This window comes from Podarcis raffonei, chromosome 2, assembly GCF_027172205.1.
Source record: "Podarcis raffonei isolate rPodRaf1 chromosome 2, rPodRaf1.pri, whole genome shotgun sequence".
NCBI classification, from domain to species: domain Eukaryota; kingdom Metazoa; phylum Chordata; class Lepidosauria; order Squamata; family Lacertidae; genus Podarcis; species Podarcis raffonei.
The window spans coordinates 15,667,640-15,693,019 of record NC_070603.1 but is presented as its reverse complement, the minus strand read 5'-3'; the positions used below and the strand labels follow the sequence as shown (position 1 = coordinate 15,693,019).

The 25,380-nt window shown below is 43.8% G+C and overlaps 1 protein-coding gene across 1 annotated transcript in view; it reads right to left on the bottom strand.

Annotated features, from left to right (window-relative positions):
• Nucleotides 1-13,090: 13,090 nt before the first annotated feature.
• The window catches only part of FIGNL2 (fidgetin like 2), a 62,324-nt gene continuing 50,034 nt past the window's right edge, over nt 13,091-25,380 (bottom strand). The window contains exon 2 of the mRNA XM_053375057.1: nt 13,091-15,935. Coding sequence (XP_053231032.1) covers nt 13,768-15,921 — 2,154 coding nt within the window. The 5' untranslated portion in view covers nt 15,922-15,935 and the 3' untranslated portion in view covers nt 13,091-13,767. The remainder of the gene's footprint in view (nt 15,936-25,380) is intronic.

Below are 25,380 nucleotides of genomic sequence, written 5' to 3'. Positions count from 1 at the left end.
TAACTATATCAACCTTCCTTTCAATTCTCCTGAGATGCTCTGCTTTTAAGTTAGACCTTTGGACTTACATGCAATGAGTCCATCTCCCGCTGGTCCTGGTTCATCAACTTTTGCGATCTCCTGAATATTTGAGTTTATATTGCTTTTATAAGGACACAAGAGTACATTGTTATCTATAAGCTTATTTTTTACAAGTGTAACTGCAACAGCTGACAGAGACAGTATGTTGAAGAAAACCCTAAACTCCATATCACATGTGCAAAACTCTTTTTCCTATTGCTGCTACTCAATCAAACTGCTTCCTGAAGATGTTTTCAGTGTGCATTTATTCATGCAATAGAACGCAACATTCCCTGCGGATGCTTCTCAGCACCATTACTGAAATCAGAAAATCCAAGACGAACTGATAAGCTGAGTTTAGAAAACAAAAACGATGCAACACAATTCCATTCCATGTAATCTCTTTAATACTGTGAAATACTTTTCTTTTTAAAATACAGTATTTTCTGAGGTAGACCATTACAGTTCAAACGCATTTTTTTCAGACATTAATAAGACATGAATTAAATACTTTCATGTACAATATGTTGCAAAATGAGGTAGAAATGGTTACAGAGGATGTACAAAGTCAAAAACGATTTAAAAAAAAAAAGTCTTCAAAATTCCAGTACCACTTTTTGGAGGAGCAGAACAAAATAAAACAAAAAGAGGCAATCTTCCTGAGGTATATAGCTAGGAATACCTATGAGATACATTCGAAGGCACCCGAATGATATTAAGAGACTGTGCCCTCTTTCCAAAGGAAATCTCCCTTTGGAGAAACCAATCGTCTAAATTTTACCAGCATCGTAGGGTTTTAATGATGATGGATTTTCCACTATTACGGTTGGAGTGGACGCAACGGGGAAAAAACCATCTGTGATTTAGGAACAATGAGTGATGCTTTTTAGATTCCTTTCTCCACTGATGTGCCTGTTGAGGAACTTTTACGCATTATAGAAGGTTCTGGGGGCGGGGAGCATTCTAGAATGCAAAATCCATTGTCCCAGAGTTCCGCCCAGAACTGTTGGGAAATCTAGGACACAAGCAAGACCCTCTCCTGCGTCTAGTTGCACATTGCTCAGAAAGATTTGTGGTGTTGGGAGAGCTTTCTGCATTGCTGGTCTTCATCAAATATAAGCAGGGCTTTTTGGAGGTCCAGCGCCTCTCAAATGGGCACCACTGCCATTCTAAGAGATCAAGGGAGAGGTTCGTGGCGAGCTCCAGTACCTCTTTTTCTAGAAAATAAAATAGCACTGCTTATAAGGAGCCTCAGACTTTATCCGAACCATTTGGGAAACTGCTACTTGGCAGGGAGGGACAAAAGTGGTCCTTAAATGCAGAGGTTAGAGCGGGTCTATGAGGTCGCAAAATGTGGCTTCACTCATCAAATTACCACGCTGCGAGTCTGTGTGTTTTTTGGTGGGTTTTGCTCTCCACCACACGCGTCTGAAGGGGCTGTTTCTGGCAACATGCTTAAAGCACATCACTGAGCAACAGCCTCATAGCTTATTTTTGGTAGTGTGTGATTTTTCAGCGCATGACATGTAGGTAAGGAGAAGATATAGGCTTTGGTATAAGAGAGAGACAGAGAGAGAGAGACAGAGAGACTAGTAGGCATTGAAACTCTTGTTTTCAAAAGCTAACTTGCTTTCACAGGTGTAACAGCAAACTGCATGCCAAAAATGAGTGTGAGGCACACTTCAACATTTGTCAGTAAGCACAAAAATGATGCTCACAGCCAGACACACTTTGCTCCCTTTCCACAGCTTTTCAAGGAGACTGTGACTTCATTTTAGAACTCTCGAGACACTGCCTAAAAACACACACACACACACACACAACTAAGCAGTCAAAAGCATTTAGTTGCGATGAGCAAAAAGACTGTTGCTTTTGGCGGCAGCGTGGGTGTGTTCCAACATATAGCGATTGCATAAGGTTGGACCAGAATTTGGACAACCAGAATTTTCTGAAGTTATTAGTGATTGTTGTGACTTCTGTAAATGTATACAAGTCCGCAACAAGCACAGATATGGTGTAAATATGGGAGCAGCTTAACCTTTCCCCTCTCACTCATCCTGGTTTTTCCAAAATGCTACTAGTAATGGCTAGTCCCCCTTACTCTGCTAAGCCACAGACTCTTTCCTCCATCTACATGACACTCCTACCTGCTCCAGCCCTACCTGCGGATGGCAATATGCTCCTATCAATTGTGACAGAAAAATATGCGCTTCCATGCTCGGATACAGTATACCAGCATTCTGGGCACAAACAATCAGGGATCTCTGTTGCTTTCGTTCCCTGGTTGTTTGTAAGCCTCCTGAAAGGAATCTAGATCACGGCTGTTGGAAGCGGAAATGGGAAGAATTTGAGTCCCAAACAACAAATCTCACACTGCTGCTGCAGCAGCAGCACATCAGTTCTGCAGAAGTAAACCAGTGAGTTTGACAAACAAGTAACTTATCCAAGAACAGAAACCCAAGCACAAGTTGAGGTATGGGCCCCTGTAATGATTTCCTCTTGAATTAGATTCCCCCAAATTCATTTCCAAATTCATTTTTTCTTTCCAAAACTCAGTTCTCACGAAATCGTTTCCTCTTGTCCCCCCCCCAACCAGATTTTCTCAACCGTGGGTCACCAGATGTTGACGGACTACAACTCACATCATTTGTAGTGAGAAGGGCCAGCAGTCAGGGATGATGGGAGTTGTAGTCCAATAATATCAGGAGAGCCAAGGTTGAGAAAGGCTGCCCTAAACTAATAGTCCCATTTCCATCATTCACTTTTAATGTATTTTTAATCTTTTGTTGGAAGCCGCCCATCGTGGCTGGGAAAGCTCAGCCAGATGGGCGGGGTAGAAATAATAAAATTATTATTATTATTATTATTATTATTATTATTATTATTATTATTATTTCAGTAACAGAACAGCCCCATTTCCCCTATGTAAACCCAATCCTGCATTCACCCTACCAACCTGCTCCTGGGTTCCTTCTCACCTCCACCTTAAAGAAGCAGAAGAACAAAAGCGCTATAATTTGATTTTTTTAAAAGGGGCCAGATGGCCAATCGGCATCTATCCACCCATCAGTGTGAAGGAGCCAAACTCACCTCTGTGAGCACTTGTATCTTACCTATAGGGACAGGCAAGGGTTAAAAATAACAACCCCGTGAACTCCATTTGCTCATCTACATACCCCAGAACGATCTCACGGGCAATTTAAAAAAAGGCAGTGCCCTTAAGTTGGTGTGATGTGCAATGTTCATTACAAAGGAAGTCGCATCTTCTTCACCTTACATTGCGCCATCCTAGGCATGTCTTACAAAGAGAAGTCCCGAGAATGGAAAACACAGCCCAGCATACATAAACCTTTGGTTCTGAGAGGCAGTCCTCTAGCCAGACTAGATACCCTTGTCTTTCACACAGTCCATTTTCAGCTAATGCTACCACAATTACCTCTAGAGAAATTCTGGGGAGTTCTTCTCCAAAGCGCTACATACGCAAACTATGCTCCATGCAAAAGAATGTAAACTTTGGTGCTCAAAACCAACACAAATGTTTGCTTATTTTACCAAAAAGTTACAAAATTTGCACGGTTGGGTTTTTTTGTCTGTTTGTTTGTTTTGAAGAAGATGCTTTGCTCCCTCCCTCATTTCTGGCAGTTTCTGAGTTTTTTTAATCAGCCAGAAGCGGTTTGCTAAGTTCCAAGCAACCGCCAATGTTTTCTGCAGATTTGCTTGAGGAACAGAAATTTGGTTCTCATAGGAGTTATTATTTTCAGGAATCTGTGCCATAAATTACATTTGGGACTCAGCTACATTAGGCAAAAAAGCCCACAATGCCTTGAATGCGTTATAAACATGCGACACCAGATGGCGCCAGACAGCAAAAAAAATTCTATGTGATTTTTACATAGCGGTTTTTTTCTTTTGTTATAACGATTTAATTTCTGACTTATTTATAGTGGTCCCCTCCCCCCGTGGTAAGAACCACCCTTGGTATTAGAAAACAGAGAAGGTAAATGGCATTGGGTACATCCAGCCAACTGACGGAAGCTACTGAATTTCATAGCATGGAAGCTGTCAATTCTTTCTTCCAGAACACAACTGAAGTGCATTATACTGACACCCAGCTCCACAGTGACACTGCAATTCTCATCTCCTGACCTGCGTGTGTTCACTCTTGTTCTGAACTCACTCATTATCTTTAAAGCTTACGAGTCAATGGAAAAGGCTGACAGCAGGGTGTCAACAGCTTCCAATCAAGCCTCAGAAAAGTGCTAGTTTAATTTCTGTCTCCAGAATATTACTGTTTATTGCCAATATGGCTAAGAGGAAAAGAGGGGTGGAGAGGAAAAGAGATTTGCTTGTGTGCCTTTAGGTTTTGCCCCACGGGGCAAATAGAAGCTCGGAGGAGGCAAGACCACGCCGGGAATACTGTGTCCGATTCTGGGCACCACAATTTAAGAAGGATGTTGACAAGCTGGAAAGTGTGCAGACGAGGGCAAGCAAGATGATCAAGGGTCTGGAAACTAAGCCTGATGAGGAATGGTTGAAGTAGTTGGGTATGTTTAGCCTGGAAAAGAGGAGACTGAGCAGAAATATGAGAGCCATCTTCAAATATCTGAAGGGCTGTCTCATGGATGAGCGAATAAGTTTGTTGTCTCCTGCTCTGGAGGGTAGAATTCGAACCAAAGTTACAAGAAAGGGGATTCCGACTAAAACTTTTTGACAGTAAGAGCTGTTTGACAGTGGAACAGTGTCCGACTCTCCTTCCTTGGAGGCTTTTAAGCAGAGGTTGGATGGCCATCTGTCATGGATGCTTTAGCTAAGATTCCTGCATTCCAGGGGGTTGGACTAGATGGGCTTTGGGGTCCCCTCCCACTCTACAATTCCAAGTGGAAACGGTAGTACGGTTAGAGCAGGAGGCACTCTGCTGATCTTGGGGCCCTGGTAAACGCCAAACCTTGCTACCCACTGGAGGTGTCAATCAAAGAGTTGAAGCAAATGAAAAGGAAAGGAAATGTGAGCCCTTATATAACAGGGACCATCTCTTCCCGTGGAAATAACACTGGTGAGAATGGATACAGTGGTACCTCGGGTCAAGCACTTAATTCGTTCTGGAGGTCCATTCTTAACCTGAAACTGTTCTTAACCTGAGGTACTACTTTAGCTAATGGGGCCTCCCGCTGCCGCCGCGCCACCACCCGCGATTTCTGTTCTCATCCTGAAGCAAAGTTCTTAACCCGAGGTACTATTTCTGGGTTAGCGGAGTCTGTAACCTGAAGCATCTGTAACCTGAAGCATCTGTAACCCGAGGTACTACTGCACCTTGGTTCTTGAACTTAATCCGTTCTGGGAGTCTGTTCAACTCCCAAAACCATTTGAAAACCAAGGTGTGGCTTCCAATTGGCTGCTTCCTTGCACTCAATCAGAAGCTGCGTCGGACGTTCAGCTTCCGAAAAACGTTCGCAAACTGGAACACTTCCAGGTTTGTGGCATTCAGGAGCCAATTTTGTTTGACAACTAAGCCGTTCAAGAACCAAGGAACCACCACTATATATGCAAGCAGGAAAACCACCACAACCACAGCACCCATAACTGTGTCACCGGAAGAATAACAGCCATAGTTAATTAAATCCAAAATAAAGTGCTATCAGATGCAATTGCTTTGCTGAGAGAGTGTAGGGGGACCAAAGGCTTTCCAACACTCACTTAAGTCGCAGTTTTGACACTGAGGTGGGCATATATTTGTTTCTTGGCTTTTAGAATAGATGCTCAACAGTGCAGCCGTTGCATCAAAACCGGTCAACCCCCGCTGCCAATATGAAATCCGGGCAGAGAGAATGCTGTGGTCTTGATTATCACACTACAAAGAGTCACCCGGGTTCTCTCCAGTGACTTCTAAGGGAGTGAGAGATCAACCAGTATGCTAATGTTGGTTCGGTATTGGTGGGCGGCTTCACACATTTGCATTTTTAGGTGTGTAAGCCACAAGGACCAAACTGCAGGTGATGGGCAGTTCAACGTTTTCATGGAAAGCAGCTGTGAGGAGGCTGAAACGAGGAGAAGAAGACAAGGACAAGGTACTTAGGTACTTCACCCTTTCCCTTCTTGCTGTTTGCCCAGAAATCAAACCCCAAACCCTGGGTTGCTTTACCACTAATGGGGGGAAAGATTAAGGTTAGCAAACTGGGTGTTCTTACTGGTCCACAGGCAAGAGAGGGTTCCCAGATGATGAAGCATCTTGGCCTCAGTGACAAAGCATCGGGGTAACAAGAGAGTTAAACAGCTGGGTGCCTAGAAAGCTAAGTACCAATCTATTTAATAAAACTTAAACTGCAAAAGGGGGCAGCATTAGGGGCACTATGTGCTAGGAGCTGAATCCTGCAAAAATGTAAGAGCTCAGGCGTTAACTCTAAGAGCTGATACCTAGTTTGCAGAAACCTAGTTTTCAGCTCAGAAACTTAGTTTTCAATAAAGAAGGCTGATCGCCGAAGAACTGATGCTTTTGAACTATGGTGCTGGAGGAGGCTCTTGAGAGTCCCATGGACTGCAAGAAGATCAAACCTCTCCATTCTTAAGGAAATCAGCCCTGGGTGCTCACTGGAAGGACAGATCGTAAAGCTGAGGCTCCAATACTTTGGCCACCTCATGAGAAGAGAAGACACCCTGGAAAAGACCCTGATGTTGGGAAAGATGGAGGGCACAAGGAGAAGGGGACAACAGAGGACGAGATGGTTGGACAGTGTTCTCGAAGCTACCAGCATGAGTTTGACCAATCTGCGGGAGGCAGTGGAAGACAGGAGTGCCTGGCATGCTCTGGTCCATGGGGTCACGAAGAGTCGGACACGACTAAACGACTAAACAACAACAAGTTTTCAACTCTATCCAAGCATGGGAGCTACCTCTACCTTAGCGGGAAAATCTTGAGGGGGCCACACTAAACCTGAAACCTAGGTTGAATCCCAATTTTGGATGTGGGGTGAAAAAGAGAGAGAGAAAGATGAAGAGAAAACTGCAAATACATAGTTCCACGTAATACAGATCTAGTTAGTGAGAATCCAAAAGGTAGACTCAGCTTTTACAACAAGTTCTGTTTTATAGGTTAAAAGGGTTGGGGGCTTTCGAATAAAAAAAAAAAAAAAAAGAATAGCATACATGCTAAAAAGCAAGGGAAGGCCATGGCTGTAAGTTTCAGCCTTCAGTTCAGTTTAAAACCTGTTAAAGACTAGTTCATTTTTTGAAAAAATAGAGCGTAAGTAACTTAAAACTACAGAGTGGGTTTCACTTTTAAAAGCCTTATTATCAGGGTTGCCATACATCCGGATTTTCCCAATATTACTGGGATTTCAACGGTGGAAATGATATCGGGGGAAATTTCTGAAAAGCAGCAATTTGTCCGGATTTTCACTTCTTCAAATATGGCAACTTTTCTCAGTATGAGCAGTCCTCGGTTAGGTTAAGTGAAGTATATAAGCTGAAGCCAAACAGTAGGCCTCAGTCCAAGTCCACGTTTCAGCTTTCAGTTCAATATAAAACCAAATAAAAGCTAGTTTCTGTTTTAAATGAAAACTTCAACGGGGAGTTCATTGCTACCCTCTGTCTACTCCCTGCTTAATTGTCTACTCCCCAGACAAAATAAATGCAAGAAGGCAATGAGGAATGCAAAAAGAAGTATTTTGTGAAGCACATTGCTAAAAGCCCAAAGACCACCACCAACAAATTATTCAAATACATTAGAGGCAGGAGACCATCTTTGGATAACAAGGGAATCAAAGGTGTGATAAAGGAGGAAAAGGAAACTGAATTAATTATTTGCACCTGCCTTTACAGCAGAAGATGTCAGGTAAATAGATCCCTGTGCCTGAAGTTTCTCAAGTAGAGAGTCTGGGAAAAAATATTATTATTATTACTATTACTTAGGCAAATGGTGGTGACAAGCTACAGTTCTAGCCCTAACAGATGATAAATTGTGTTGTCTGGATAGCACCCGCCCAAGAGTTCTTAAAGAACTCAAATGTGAAATTGCTGAACTCCAAAAACAAGTACTTGTCCCTAAGATCAGCCAATGTACTTGAGGACTGGAAATTGGCCCATGTAACACCAATTTTTAAAAAAGGATCCAGAGGAGATTCGTGAAATTACAGGTTGGTTAGTTTAACGTCTGCTCCAGGAAAACTGGTGCAAAGGATTATTAAAGATAGAATTACCAAATATATAGAAGAACAAGTCTTGCTGAAACAGAATGAGCATTGCTGCGAAGGATAATTCCCGTCTCACCAATTTTTCAGAGTTCTTTGAGAGTGCCAAGAATTTGACACTGCATACTTCGACTTTCAAAAATCTTTATACAAGGTACCCACACCAAAGACTTCTGAGAAAGCTTAGCAGTCATGGAATAAGAGAAGGAACTGCTTAAGGTCCAGAAAGCAGAGAGTAGGAATAAATGAAGAGTTCTTCAGATGGAAGAAGGTGGAAAGTGGAGTTCTCCAAGGATTGGGCCTGTGCTTTTTAACGTGTTCATCAATGATCTAGAGCACGTTTTATTAGGAAAGGGATTGAAATTAAAACTGTCAATATCATAACACCATCCTACAAATCTATGAAGCCAAACATGGAATACTCTGCACAATTCTGCTCACGATACCTTAAAAGGGGGGGAATTGTAGAGCTGATAAAAGTTTCGGAAAGTGGGCAACCAAAACGATCAGGGGGCTGCTGCAGCTCCCCCTCAAGGGAAGGTTACAACCCTTGGGTGGGGGTTAGTTTCAAGAAAAAGCAAGATATAATATTATCCAAGATATGGGGAAGGTGGATAGGAAGTTGTTCTCCTCTCAGGATTCTAGAACCAGAGGCCATCTAAAGAAGCTGATTGTTAGAAGATTCAGGATAGAGAAAAAGGAGGACTACATGGTCACTAACTTAGATGGCTTTTAAGGATTAGAAAAATGCATGGATCTATCAATGGCTAAGTTCTACCTCCATCGTCAGAGGCCTCTGAATATTAGTTGCTAGGAATCACGGGTGAGGAGAGAACTTTTGTGCTCAGATCCTGCTCACAGGCTTCCTGTAGGCATCTGGCTGGCCAATGGGAGAACAGGATGCTGGACTAGATGGGCCTTTGGCCTGATCCAGTAGGCTCTCTTTATGTTCCCTGTGCAATGTGTGAAATGCCCTGTAATGCCATTTTTATCCATGAAACAGCCAGCACTGGCCACAGGCTTATTCTGTGTTCAGTTCCCTCAAATACTTTTCAAAGGCAGGTAGCTCAGTTGTGAGTTATTAGTGAGATAATGCACAAGGGAAACACAGACCCTCCAAGTGTCCCTATTTTCCAGGGACAGTCCTGGATTTACAGAAGCCGTCCCAGGTTCTGACTTGACCCCGTAATGTCCCACTTTCCCTTAGGACATCGCTATTTCCATCAGAGAAATGTTGGAGGGTATGGAGTTATGCAAACTCCAAGCCAAGGGGATAAGTAACTACACAATCTTTAGAAGACATCTGAAGGCAGCCCTGTATAGGGAAGTTTTTTTTAATGTTTAATGTTTAATTATGTTGGAAGCTGCCCAGAGTGGCTGGGGTAACCCAGTCAGATGGGTGGGGTATTATTATTATTATTATTATTATTATTAAAGCTATGGTTTTCCCAGTAGTGATGTATGGAAGTGAGAGCTGGACCATAGAGAAGGCTGATCGCCGAAGAATTTATGCTTTTGAATTATGGTGCTGGAGGAGACTCTTGAGTCCCATGGACTGCAAGAAGATCAAACCTATCCATTCTTAAGGAAATCAGCCCTGAGCGCTCACTGGAAGGACAGATCCTGAAGCTGAGGCTCCAATACTTTGGCCACCTCATGAGAAGACAAAACTCCCTGGAAAAGACCCTGATGATGGGAAAGATTGAGGGCACAAGGAGAAGGGGACGACAGAGGACAAGATGGTTGGACAGTGTTCTCGAAGCTACCAGCATGAGTTTGACCAATCTGCGGGAGGCAGTGGAAGACAGAAGTGCCTGGCGTGCTCTGGTCCATGGGGTCACGAAGAGTCAGACATGACTAAACAACAACATTGTTATTGTTGTTGTTACTCACTATCATGGAATAGGATGTCCCTATTTTCATTGGAGAAATATTGGAGGGTATGGAAACAGCTCTTGAACTTATAAAGAAAGTTCTCTTACTGAAGTGTTTGTTTAGTGAAAAATGTCTGAAGAGGACAATTGGCTGGTATCTTTTACATTAACAAACATATAGCACTTTTAATGTGCAAAGTGCTTAACAATGCTAGATACTCACAAAGCATTTTATTTTATTTTAATTTCATATGAAACAGGTAAGTAGAGTAGGCCACCCTCGATATTCATGGCTAAGCTTGGTGTTGAACCCAAGTCTCCTGGTTCCATTCTCTCTTTATGGTGTTAAGTGCTTTGGCTTATCTGAGACTTAAAGGAGAGCTCTTTACCCTCAAATCAGAAGTAGTTGTCAGTTTACAACTTTTCAGGTAAAACTGCCACTCCACTCTGCAGCTTCATCCCATTATTATTAAATATCACAGGTGCTCTCACTGACCACAGTCACACTGCCAGTGCTATTTTTCTAGAAAAAGAGGAGCTGGACCTCACCATGAACTTCTCCTATGTTCTCTTAGAATGGCAATGGCATCCATCTGAGCTCTGGCTGAAAAAAAGAAGCCCTGCACGTTTTTTTGAAGATTTTCAGGAAGCCATTTACCACTATGTAAATCAGCTTACAGAATGCAGGAGAGAAAGAGAGACAACTGGCCTGGAAGATGCAATGAAGAAAGGCCTGCTTAGCAGAATCTAGAACAAGACATACAGGTTCTCAAGTCAACAGCACTGAAGTATTTCCCCATGTATTTCGGCTAGCTGAACTTTGTTATCTTCTGCGTTTATGGATAACCCCTGTGACAGAGTGTCAGTGAACAACTATCAGGAAGCAAAATATCCCTGCAAACTAATTCCAGGGAGTCAATCTTTGGGTTTGGATGAGAAATTTGACTAGGTCCATCTCACAGGCCAAAGACCATGGTTCTTCCAAGATGATCTGTAAAGCCTTCCAGAATATCAGAAGGAGAGGAACTATTTAAGTGTTATACTAGCCTCAGTTGAATAGGGTATCAACCTGTGCCGTCAAAATGTGTGTGTAGGTAGCCTCCCTGTTATGCCTGGGTCAATGTTCCACTGCTGGTTTTGCTCAGTAGGGGAGTGCTGAGATAGGTCTTTTAGGAATCTGAAAAAGCCCCACTGGGAAGTCTAAAATTGTTCAGAGATGCAAATATGCCAAATAAATGTATTTCATTATCCCAGGCTGCAGGAAAAGGCAGACATCTCCTTCCTTCCTTCCTTCCTTCCTTCCTTCCTTCCTTTCTTTCTTTCTTTCTTTCTTTCTTCCCTCAAGCTTACACTGCAAAAATTATGGACATACCATTCAACTTAATCTTTCACCAGTTTATCCCAAAAACAGCTTGCAAAGTTTCCTTACACACTTGTAATATATTTAAGTCAGAAATTCTTAAAAGGGAAACCACATACAACTATTATTATTTTTGTTTTTCAGTAGTTGAAAGTCTTGCCAGTTCAATCTTTGGCCTTTAAAAGGAAGTGAGTATACTCTGGTATACTTCCTTTTCTGGTATATTTTCTGGTATATTTCAGAGTTTTTGGACTCTGAAATAAATCCAAACCATGCATAGGACTGTATCTTTAGGGTCAAAGCCTAAACCTGTGAACTATGGACACTTAAAATGGGGTCAACAGTTGGTTTCTAAGGGAAGCAGGTAAATAGGAGGCGGGAGAAAGGCTGGAGAACAGAAACAGAGAAGAATGCAGAAGACCAAGAGTGACTCGATAAAGACATGTTGTCAGAAAGCAAATGGTTAGTACTGAATTTGGGGTGCTAGGTTGGGCCTAAACACCTCTCAATATCCATATGAAAGTAATTTATGAATGGTTCTCCAGGACTGGCTTAGGAGATGCACCTTGAGTTTATCACACACACACACACACACACACACACACACACACACAACGTTAAAGCCTAAGCTGCCAGTTCACATGTTGCAACTGGTGAAGCTCCCTTTGAACACACCAAGATGGTAACATATTATAGGCTATGACAAAGTAAATGAGGACAATGCGTCCATAGGTGAACAAAAGTGTATTCTGCAGTGTATTACGGCAGTCAAGGCAGAGTGGTGCCTTCACTGGGCAAACTCAGCTCCATGAGACGAATGTCTCTAGGCTCATCCATTAAATCATGTGTTTCCCAGACTTGGGACTACAACTCCCATCAGCCCTAGCTGGCAAGACCAGTGGTCAGGGACGAAGGGAATTGTTGTCCAAAAAAAGCTAGAGACCCAAGTCTGGGAAACCCTACATTAAATGCTGAAATGTACGTTTGCTTTCTCTCTTCACACACACACAGACTTTAAAAATGTAACTGGAATAATGCAATTGCACCTGTTTTATTTGCTTCCCCATAAATTATACTTTGGGAAGTTTGAGAACTAGTTGTTTTGGGTTGTTGTTTTTTCTTGCTGTGACAAAGCTTGAGAGGTCCTACCAGAGGCCACAACCAAAGGGAAATAGATTGGCAACATGGAATTTGAAAATGAATAGAAACATTCCTTCAAAAAGTGGTACTAGCCATGGCTTCAAAACTACAGCACTAATACTTATCCTTTGAAGACATTTACTCCACCAAAACGCTATGGTAAAAATGTTTTCTTTAAAAAATAAAAATAAAGTTATGACATAATATATTGTGAAACGCCCCTGAAATACATTCAACTTTCATCTTTGTAACGACTTCAAGTTTATTCTTGTTCTTTTTTTCCTCTCCTTACCTTTTGCTTTTAAACGGGAATCAAGTGTGTGTTAAAACACATTTGAAATCCCTCCAGGTCATATTTTCTTTTCCTTGAGTTTAAAAAAACAAAAAAAACACATTCTTTTTTTTCTTCTTGTTTTGAGGTAAATTATTTTTCCTGAGTAGTTAAAAAAGAAAAAGAGAACCCACTACATACATTACAAAAATAAAAAGGATGCTAGTTTAATAAACAATCTACATTTTTTTAAAAAAAATCCCAAAAGCCTTCCCTTAAAACCCATTGATGCCATCTGCTTTAACAACGATGCTCTTGATGGCTTTAAAGAACATCAAGGGCTAAATTATGCCCCTGGAAATGAGTCTGTATAAAGCAGTGAATGACAGCTTCGTGCCATTTCCATGGAAGTTAAGAACTCTACAGAAATAACCAGGAGGTACAGTGTTAAAAAGAGTTGGGAAGGGGAGAATACCTGGCCAAATACTTTACAATGCTGGTACAGAAAGGGATGACTGGGGGAACAGATTAATAATAAATAGGTTATCCTGAGTTCATTCAGCAACTACTTTTCATAAACATAGAGACCCAACAACCACCACACAGTCAAAATTTCAGACATTTTTTAAGGGGGGGGGAAATGTACGCAAATCAATCTAGGGGAAGTCCTTGCATCCAAAATTAGGTGTGACTTTCTAACAGACGACTCCTCACCCATCGCCTGCTTTTCATAGGCAGGCAGGCTGCGGCCTCTCAAGGAGAGCACTCAGAGCGAAAAACTTTTAACAGCAAAAGAAAGAGAAGGGAATCGAATCTCCCAACAGCTTCCATTCAGAGAGACCCGAGACCATTGAAAAAGAAAAAGCCGGTCACTCTCCACTAGTGCCGCGACCCATACATTTTATCCCATTCCACGTACAAGTCCAGCTCCTTCTGAGAGACGGCAGGGTGGATTTTGCAGAAAACGCTTTCAAAATCCTTGTAGGAGGTGGGCTGAAGCTGCCCCGGCAGGCTCTGCAGCTTGCTGGACGCAACCTGCTGGCAGAGGTGGAGGAGCTCGCTGCCGGAATAGCTCTCGGTGAGTTGGACAATGGAGGCCATCTCCCTCTCGCTGAGGCAGTAGTTTTGCTGGGCTAAAGCATGGTGCAGGATCTGCCGCCGGGCAACGCTGTCTGGCGGGGAGATGTAGAAGCGCTTGGTAAACCTCCTCTGGGTGGCTTCGTCCAGCTTGCCAGGCCTGGTGGTGGTTGCTATGACCACGACGTTCTGCTCGCCTGAGGTAGCAAGGTTATCCAGGTAGGAAAGGAGCTGGGACTTCAGGACAGCGGCGTCTTCCAGGAGGGATTCCACGTCGGTGAGGAGAATGACCGTCGGCTGCCGGCAGTTGGACACGAAGAACGTGGCCTGCAGGATCTTCTCGGCTTCTGCCTTCCACTTGGAGACCAAGGCTGTCCCACTGAGCTTCATCAGGGTGGATCCCAGCTGGGTGCAAACGCACCTGCTCAACAGGGTCTTCCCGACACCGCGAGGTCCAAAGAGCAGGATGGTTTTGGGGGGCCGGCTTGCCCCCGTGTAAGCCCCTGGCCTCAAGATGGGCCACACCAGCTCTTCCTCGATGGCAGCTTTGACAGAGACTTGCCCTGCGATGTCTGTCCATTGAACTGGAGGACCGCAATCAATTATCTTGTTGTTCACCAGCTCCAGAACAAACGGGTCCATGGCTTTCAGCTGCTCTTCCACAGTCTGGCTGCTGTTGTCGCTGCTGAAGGGTGGCGGCTTGGGTTGCATCCTGAGGGCAAAGGACTCTCCTCCATGTTCCCCGTTGGCAGCCGGAGGGGTGAACTTCTCAAAGGTCTCGCTAGGCCTCAGCGGGGCTTCACCCACGCTGTAAGCCGTAGACACCAGGCCTTTCATGGGCTGGCTGTTGTATTTCCCCACGGGGTCCTCGGAAGCCACGGTGGTGGCCGCCACGCCTGCGGGCCTCTTCCCCCCTTTGAAAGGCACCTCAGAGCTGCGGCTGAACCCATTTCCTCTACATTCACCGCTGTCGGACATCTGGTACGGAGACTTTGGTTGCTCATAGCTGTATTTGCGATACCGGCCTTCGCCGTCATCCTCACCGCCGGCGAGATCAAAGGCCTTCCTTTTCAGAGAGCTCCCCGACTCACCGGTGAGGGGTGGCACAGCGAGGGGGCTCTGGTAGCTGTACCCAGGGACGACAGGGGGCCGAGAGGAAGGAGGGATGGGGGTGGGGGCAGCAATGCCCGAGGGCAAATACGAGGCTGACGGGTGGGGAGGGTGAATGGTGCCATAGCCAGGTTGGGGTGGGTAGCTGCCTGAGGCGTAATTGTACATGGGTCCTGAGGAGCTGTAGCTGGGGACGAGCGCCGTGGAAGGGTGGCTGGGTTGAAGGAGGCCTGAGCTATGCAAGGTGGACGGGTGTGGAGGCGGAAGCGCTGAGGCAGGTTGGCTGCAGTAGCCCGATGGCAAGTAGGCCCCACTGTAGCCTGAAGGGTACTCCTGAGACGGGCCAAGACTGCCAGAAGTCGGGGGTCCCCCGCATGTGTTACTGGGGTAAATGGAGTCCGACAGATTGCTGGAGACCACCGGGGAGGTCCCAAGGCTGTTCCCAGGGGTGACAGCAGGAGGGATGATCCCCTTGGAGGTGGGCAATCCATCGTGCATCGGGGTCAAAGGGTAAGCCCCCTCTGAGCTGTGCGCCATCGGCCAAGGCTCCATCTCTCCCTTCTGGCCGTTGAGGGGCCCAAAGGCGCCATCCCCGTAGGTGTTGAGCCCCGGCGGCCTGTCATATGGGGAGTCCAGGACTCCGGAGTACTTCTCAGCATACCTCTTCAGCAGGTTGGAGGCGGTCAGGGCAGAGATGTCATCGTTGGCCCAGGCATAGTTGAAGCGCTGCCGGCTGCTGTGGTAGAGGTCCGACTTGTGGGCAGGCGATGAGGTTGTGGAGGAGACATCAAGGTGCTGCTCCGGCCACTGGTTCAGGGGCTGAGCATGCTCGGGTGTCCAGTGCATGTTTGACAAAAGAGCTAGGGGAAAAGCAGCAAAGAAAACCAGAATTAGTTTTTGTCTTTGGGGCGACATATACCGTATTTTTTGCTCTATAAGACGCACCAGACCATAAGACGCACCTAGTTTTTGGGAGGAGGAAAACAAGAAAAAAAATATTCTGAATCCCAGAAGCCAGAACAGCAAGAGGAATCGCTGCGCAGCGATCCCTCTTGCTGTTCTGGCTTCTGGGATAGCCGCACGAAGCCTGCATTTGCTCCATAAGACGCACACACATTTCCCCTTACTTTTTAGGAGGGAAAAAGTATGTCTTATCGAGCGAAAAACATGGTAATGAGTTAAAGAAAACGTTTAAAAACACTTTTGTTAAAAAACCAGAAGCCTTTTAAATTGGGTATAGACAAGATAAAAAAAAATTATTATATGCAACAACTGCAGCAAGAATTTTGTTAGCCCCAAAATGGAAACAACAGGAGTTACCAATGAGTGGCAGATGAAAATGATGGACTTTGCAGAACTGGCGAAACTGAATCCGGAAGCAGCGAGACCAAGCATTCCAAAAAGACTGGAATAATTCTATATTACATTTGAAAGACAACTGTAAGCAATTAACATCACTAGCAGGGTTACCGTATTTTTCCATGTGTAAGACTAGGTTTTTTTCTGTTAAAAATAATGTCAAAAATGTGGGGGTGTCTTATACAAGGAGGCCATATTCCCCCCCCCATTTTCTTAAATCGGAGCCCCCCAAAATAGGGGGCATCTTATAGATGGAAAAATATGGTAGTTGAAGATGTGTAAAATGAAATTGCTACCTATTCAGATTGAGTAATTTAATATTTTAGGTAATGATATAACAAGGATAGGAAATAAAGTGAAAGGTAAAGATGCAAAATTTAATTTTATTAGGCAGGAGGGAAGGAAGTTCATAGGCTCAGTTGAGCCTAAGAGTTATAAGAAAAAGATATATTACTGTGTAATGTGATTATATGTAAAACTAATAAAAATTAATATATAAAAAAAGATTTTGTCTTTTGGGAATAATAGGAACAGAACTACCTAAATTGTATAGGAATTTATTTATGTGTGCTACTACAACAGCAAAAATGCTACTTGCCCCAAAAATGGAAAGAAGCATAAGTCCCAGCAAAAGAAGAATGGATATAAAACTTACAGAATATGCAGAACTGGCGAAACTTACGGGAAGAATAAGAAATTCTTTTTATAAAAGAATGGAAATGGTTTACTGAATATTTACAGATAAAAACATTGGCGGGATTATGGTAATAACCTGCAGTTTCATAAGAGTATATATTTAAAGTAGATAATTAAATGAGCAAATTAAGTGAATTTGGATATGAGGAAAATTAATTTAAGGAACCGCAGAAAGAGGGGGAAGGAAGTCAAACTTTGAAATGTTAAATTGACTGTAAAACTAAGGAAATGTATAAACTTGAAAGGTATAAATATGTTATTTGAAAGTGAGGACTTTTGATTTTATGTGTTTTTAATTTTTTTTTTTTGCGATTTGTTTTCTTGTTTGTGTTTTTGTGTTTTTCTTTGGGTTTTTTTGGATAATGGAAAAATCTTAATAAATATCATTTTGAAAAAAAAAGAAAAGAAAAATAAATAAATAAATAAATAAATGATGCGACACTGGCGGGGAATTGTGGGGAATCAAAATGGCAGCTGCCAGATCTCTACTGGGAGGCGGACATCGTTTTAATTTCCCAGGGTGCTCCGGAACAATGTCCCACAGGGGGAATTGTGGGGAATTAAAATGGCGGCCCCAGACCCAGCTGCCAAACACAGAAGTGTTGGGAGGGGGAAAGGCTGAAAGGAAGGGGTAAAGCTTTAGGATTGCTCCCAACAGTGTGCCGACACCAGATCTCCTCCCTGTAGCTACTGGCTACAGGGGGAAATCAGCAGTAACAAGCAAGCTGTCTTTCAAGGGAAGCTCCTGACGCCCTCATTACCGGCCTTCTCATTGCAGCCCTCCTGATCAAACTCCCCAGAGAAATGCCTGTCTTGGCAACTGGACCAATTTCTTCAGGATTGTTTCTGCTATTCTTAAAACCTATCACTATCAAAGAGGGTGTGTTGTTGTTTTTTAACTATTTGCACACACGCGGGCACCATGGTTCTCAAACTTTTCCTTCGGAGCCACACTTTCAGAATAAAAATTTGCTTGCGCAACACTGGTTTTTTTTTTAATTGATAAGAAATACATTTTGTGGCGGGAGGAGGAGAGAGATAAAACTCCCAGCAGTGCTTGATTTGTAACACATAACCCAGCTACATTATAATTGTGGGATATCCAGGAAATATAAAGCAATGCAGCTACATAAGAAAACGAAGTATTCCCAAAATATAACATTAATTGTCCCTGAATCTTCCCACCATAATTGTCATCCTTTGAGAACCACTGGAGTACAGCGTTATGCTAGGGTATTTTTCCGCTTCCTGAAAGATATACAGTGGTACCTCAGGTTACAGATGCTTCAGGTTACTTGCGCTTCAGGTTACAGACTCCACTAACCCAGAAATAGTACCTCAGGTTAAGAACTTTGCTTCAGGATGGGAACAGAAATCATGCTCTGGCAGTGCAGCAGCAGCGGGAGGTCCCATTAGCTAAAGTGGTGCTTCAGGTTAAGAACAGTTTCAGGTTAAGAACGGACCTCCGGAACACATTAAGTACTTAACCCGAGGTACCACTGTAATATAATTGTGGGATATCCAGGAAATATAAAGCAATGCAGCTACATAAGAACACGAAGTCTTCCCAAATATAATATTGATTGTCCTTGAATCTTCCCGCCATAATTGTCATCCTTTGAGAACCACTGGTGTACGGCATTATGCTAGGGTATTTTTCCGCTTCCTGAAAGATATATGCCTAGCATAAATTAAAAACTTGAAATTTATTATTATTATTACAGTGGTACCTCGGGTTAAGAACTTAACTCATTCCGGAGGTCTGTTCTTAACCTGAAACTGTTCTTAAGCTGAAGCACCACTTTAGCTAATGGGGCCTCCCACTGCCGTTGCACCACCGTTGCACAATTTCTGTTCTCATCCTGAAGCAAAGTTCTTAACCTGAGGTAATATTTCTGGGTTAGCGGAGTCTGTAACCTGAAGCGCATGTAACCTGAAGCGTATGTAACCCAAGGTACCACTGTATTATTATTATTAGTAGTAGTATTATTATTAACCTGGGTTACTCGATCGGGCAACCATGTTCTTACACAAAGTGGGGGCCCGCTTTAGACACAGAAGGCAGCCATGCTGGCTTGAAACACTTGCAGGGGGACTCAAAGCCCCCTTCCTCCTCCTCCTCCCTCCTGGTCTCAGCTGCTTCATAGCAAGCAGGCGGCGGAATGCACACAATGAAGCAATCAAGGGCAGAGCTGGAGGAATGCATCACCAGTTTCCCCCGACCTAAGTAACTTTAATTGTGCTGGGGTGTTTCTGCCCCTGCCCCGTGGCTTCCTCTTGTCGTCCTGATCTAATGAGTAGAGACATTTCAGGAGCCTTGCTGTGGGGCTGAGCAAATTCCAAAACCTCGAGGCTCCAGAGAAAGGGAGCGCGAGAGAAGCGGAGGAGGAGGGGAGGAAAAACAGAACGAAGAAGAAACAGCACGTATCGCATTATAGAGATTGGCAGGATCCTTGCAAAAAAAGGAGAGCTTGCAATCTTAGTTTTTCATTTCCTGTGTGTATGTGTGTTTTGAATGCACTATTGATTGAAAACTTTGTAACAGATATTATAGGCAAAATGAGAAATAAAAAATGAACAGTTATTCATTCATTAACCAATGCTTGCTTTGTACATCCCTTTGTGATTAAATTTGTCAAGAGCTCCGATCTTCCCGTTGCCTTTCCCAATTTAAATTCCTTGAACACGTGCTTAAAATTTACTTTCTCCATATTATTTGACTTACTAGGAATGTTGTTTTAGATAATTATCCTATTTGCACACCAAAGTTCAACCAAAACCTGCCAACGGACTGATCTCTTGACAATGTTCTTTTACATAAACTCTGTTTATATCCCACTCTCTGGGAAATTTTCTAGTTTTTTCATTTCCAGGTCCCTTCCTTAGCATTGTTGGTGTGTGTGTGTTGTGTTTGTGTGTGTGCATTTGCTCACCAGATCCACTACCTCAGCCGACCCCCCACTCTTCTCCAGGGTCCCCCCTCCTCTGCTCATTCACAAAAGGCCCGGGGGGGGGGGCAGAATGCTGAAGTGTGGGTTGTGGTTTAGCACTGCCATTCAGCCTCTAAGCCACTTTGTGGCCGCAGTACAATTAGATTACCTAATGCTTTAATTGACTTATATGGCATTTGTACTTTCACTCTGGATATCAAAACTTACACAGGAGGATTTAAATGGCAGTTTTAACCGGGCTTTCTCCGGCGGCCTGCCTTCATTTACTCCCCATTATATATTAAAAAGTGCCACAATTAGGCAAAAGGTCCGCAGAGAGGGTGCTCTCATCGCTACCCCCACCCAACTCCCGGCCGAGTAAATAAATAAATTAAAATGGGCGGGTGGGTAAACAAATAAAAGGGACTCGGGGGGGGGGGGCGAGCTTTGGAAAAAATGAAGACAATGGGAGCCTTCTAATAAAACACTCACTTTGGACAGGCAATTCCAAGCATAGTACAGTGGTACCTCAGGTTAAGAACTTAATTCATTCCGGAGGTCCATTCTTAACCTGAAACTGTTCTTAACCTGAAGCACCTCTTTAGCTAATGGGGCCTCCTGCCGCTGCCACGCAATTTCTGTTCTCATCCTGAAGCAAAGTTCTTAACCCGAGGTACTATTTCTGGGTTAGCAGAAGCGTAACCGGTAACCTGAAGTGTCTGTAACCTGAAGCATCTGTAACCTGAAGCGTATGTGACCCGAGGTACCACTGTATACAAATGCTTGGTAGCTGCAATACATGAACCAGGTCTCTTTTTCCTTTGCACCACGCGATACAAAGTTGTGGTCGGTTCTTTAAAAAAGCTTTGCTATTTACATCCCAGGTTCCTGGATGCGCTGGGCTGATGATGATGATGATGATGATGATGGTGCTGTTATTTATACCCTGCCCATTTCGCTGGGTTGCCCCAGCCCCTCTGGGTGGCTTCCAACACTTATAAAAACATAATAAATCTCATAACTGAAGAGTTGGAAGGGATCATCTAGTCCAGGAATGTCCGAAGTTTGTTTTGGGGGCCTAATCCAGCCTGCCGATTTAAACCTGCCTCCATGGCAGTATACGTCCTGGGATAAAAAAGCTCAGCAATTTCAATCCTAAAAAAGCTCAATAACTTTGGTCGGCCCTTACACATGTTCACTTCATCAAATCTGGCCCTCTTTGGAAAACGTTTGGGTACCCCTGATCTAGTCCAGCTCCCTGCAATGCAGGAATCTCACCATGCAGTCTCCCATCCAACTTGAAACCATACTGGTCCCTGCTTAGCTTTGCAAACGTGCTAGTAGTTTTATTGCGGCACCACTAGGAGGGTCAAACATTAAAAACATCCCTAAACAGGGCTGTCGTCAGATGTCTTCTAAAAGTCAGATAGTTCTTTACAGTGGTACCTAGGTTAAGAACTTAATTCGTTCCAGAGGTTCGTTCTTAACCTGAAACTGTTCTTAACCTGAAGCACCACTTTAGCTAATGGGGCCTCCTGCTGCTGCCGCGCCGCCACTGCGCAATTTCTGTTCTCATCCTGAAGCAAAGTTCTTAACCCGAGGTACTATTTCTGGGTTAGCGGAGTCTTTAACCTGAAGCGTCTGTAACCTGAAGCATCTGTAACCTGAGGTACCACTGTATTTGGTTTGTTTACATTTTGTATTTGTAAAATCAAATAAAAAATATTTCCAAAATAAAAATGAGATGCGGTAGCTCTTTTGCCTAAAATATCTGATGCTGGCTTTTACAAATTTGAAGATGTGCACTTTAACCATCCGGCTTAAAGCTCCGAAGACTTTCAACGCTGAGCTTTCTTCCTGGCCGCAGCCGCAGCCTAGCACTGAGAGCACCTTGTCGGATTCTCGCTTCGTAGCAGATCTCTCTCAGGCCGCAGCATGTGAACTTAATTATGGCGATGGTGTTTCCTAGGCCGCCATTGGGCTCTCAAGCTACTGATGATTCCTCAGAGAGGTTACCTTAGCACTTTACTAAATGATGTAGGGGGAGGGTCTTGGAGGAAAACAGTCCCCTAGGAAGGGATCCCCGGAGGAAAATAAAATACATCTGAAAGCAGCAGAGGGGGGGAAATCTTGATGCCCTTTGTTCTTTGTGGCTAGTGGTGCTCTAATATTTACAGCACGGTTTGTTAAAACGATTCGGGTATTTTCCCCCCTTCTCCTTATGAAGCTTCTGTTGGTATTTCCAAATAAAGGCTTCATTTTAAAAAAATTGAAAATAGCCTTGGACATACTCTCTTTCCTATGAACTGGAGAAGCTATGTTTAAAATCACGTCCTGCCACTTTTATAGCACTTTCACTATCATGGGTTTCCCCCACAAAGGACATGGGGAACTGTAATTCGCTGGAAACCTTCTTTGCGGAAGGTTCTTTAAAATTTAATCCCACTCGCAGAACTGCAATTACCCCAGGAGTAATTCTAGGAGAACAATCCATTTAAATTTAGACTATATGTATGTAATAAGAGACAGGAGAGTTTATTACCACTCTAGCCTCCAATGGGGGGGGGCTACCTTATCCTGCAATTTTCACTGATCGGGGCTACGATTCAGAATGGAGCGGGATCCTTAAATCTCTCTCACACAAACACACAATGCAAAGGGACCTTTTCTGAGTCAAAATGTGAGCAGAACACGGAAGAACTGCTAAATTATATCAGATAGAAACATGCCTTATATTTGAAGCAGATGACTTTCTCCAAAGATTCCTGAATATTGTAGCACTCTCACAGTGCTACAATTCCCAGCACCCTTTATTGAATACAGTTTCCAGCAGTGGCGTGGAGTAGAGGAACTAAGCTGGTCCCCTAAACATTCTCGCTTGAACCTCCTTTCCAAAGTCTGGGAAGCTTCTGCCCGGTTTAGGGAGGAGGGAGGCACCAGGCTCACATTTATTATTATTATTATTATTATTATTATTATTATTATTATTATTATTTATTATTATTATTAATTCCCCAACCACTCTGGGTGGCTTCCAACAGAATATTAAAATACAATAACCTATTAAACATTAAAAGCTTCCCTAAACAGGGCTTCCGTCAGATGTCTTCTAAAAGTCTGGTAGTTGTTTTTCTCTTTGACACCTGGTAGGAGGGCGTTCCACAGGGCGGGTGCCACTACCGAGAAGGCCCTCTGCCTGGTTCCCTGTAGCTTCGCTTCTCGCAGTGAGGGAACCGCCAGAAGGCCCTCGGCGCTGGACCTCAGTGTCCGGGCAGAAAGATGGGGGTGGAGATGCTCGTTCGGGTATACTGGACTGAGGCAACTGGATACGCTGCCCCCCCCCAATTGTTCCCTATGAAAAATTTCACTGCATGCCACTGGTTCCCAGGATTCTTTTGGGGAAATCTGAATGCACTTTAAATGTTTGGAATTTACAATCTGTGGTAACAGACCTCAGAGTTGTGGGCTTGAGCCCCGCGCTGGGTGAAAGATTCCTGCATTGCAGGGAGTTGGTCTATTAGATGGATCCTCGTGGTCCCTTCCAACTCTATGATTCCACAGGGGAAAAAGTGCTAGACTCCAAGGTGCAATCTACATACATATTAGAAAACGCTATGAAAATGCTTTATTTTAAAACGTTTTGAAAAGCACGTTGAATTTTGCATAGCTCACTTTCGCCATCTGGTGTCACATTTGTATAACTGCACTTCACAACACATTTTAAATGTTTTATTTGAAGCTGCATAGCTGAGTCCCACGGGATGCGGGAGGTGCTGTGGGTTAAACCACAGAGCCTAGGACTTGCCGATCAAAAGGTCGGCGGTTCGAATCCCCGCGACAGGGTGAGCTCCCGTTGCTCTGTCCCTGCTCCTGCCAACCTAGCATTGCGAAAGCACGTCAAAGTGCAAGTAGATAAATAGGTACCGCTCCGGCAGGAAGGTAAACGGCATTTCCGTGCGCGGCTCTGGTTTGCCAGAAGCGGCTTAGTCATGCTGGCCACATGACCCGGAAGCTGTACACCGGCTCCCTCGGCCAATAACGCGAGATGAGCGCCGCAACCCCAGAGTCGGCCACGACTGGACCTAATGGTCAGGGGTCCCCTTACCTTTACCTTTCAGCTGAGTTCCAACATAAAATAAGATGTGGATTGATCTGCCCACATCATTTCAACATAACTCAGGGGTGAAGTACCTGTGGTCCTCCAGATGTTGTTGAGCTGTAATTCCTATCACCTGCGACAGCTGGTTATGCTGGCTGGGGCTGATGTGAGTTCGAATTCAGAAGGCCACAGGTTCCCCATCCCTGACCAAACCTAAAGGGCTCGTGTACATGCACTCAGGCAGCCAAAGACTCTCTCAGTGTGGCAAAAAGAGCAGGCACACACCCTGCACATCCCGTGTAACATAAGATCCGAGCATTGGAATTTCTCTTACAAAATTCCTGCTACATGCGCTATCCTCTACAATCAGGGAGAAGGGGCTGTTTCTCTGCTGGGCAGAGAGAATCCATAGCCAGGTAAGCATGCGAAATAGCTTGTTTGGTGGAAATCCAAAGTCCATTGTACCAGCCGAGAGACAGAGACATATATATAGGTACACACACACAACAGACTAGAATTTAAGACACAGAGGAAGAATACAAAGCAGGAATTCAGAAACTCATGTTTAGGGGTGGACAAATCAAGTCTTATTTCCATCTTAGTGTCCGTTTTGCATGTGTTCATCTCCTAAGTCTGTGACATCCTGTTGTGGCATTACTTCCAGGATCAAATTACCCTTTATTTGCCCACCCAACCACTTCGATCTATGAAACTGGCAGTGCTACAGGTGCCGCATAATGCCTATTCCACGCTTGTAAGGAGTCTTTGGAACCCTCTGCCTCATGACACCAGGCAGATGCCTTCGCTCCACTCTTTTCGGCACATGCTTAAACCATTTTTAAGCTTATCCAGATAAAGTATGTACAATGCTGACCTGTATTTTAAACTCTCTCTCCCTCTTAACTATCTTTTGAATGTTTTCAAACACCTGTTTTCAGCCATCTTTTACTGATACGTTTGATGTTTTATTTTATTTTTTTGTAAACCACTTAAAGAGGTTTTATCGCAGCCAAATGGCATGTAAATAATGCAAAATAAATATAGATTTGTGTTTCTCATATGTATTTAAAAAAACTGTGTTTAGATGCAAATGGGTAGCAAAATGCGTACTATCTGTCATTTTTTTTTCTTAACAAAAGTTGCTATGTTTTTGATCTGAGAACTGCATTGAAATATTTGGAGAAGTGTGAGCTCTGAAGGATGGGGAGGTATGAATTAAAG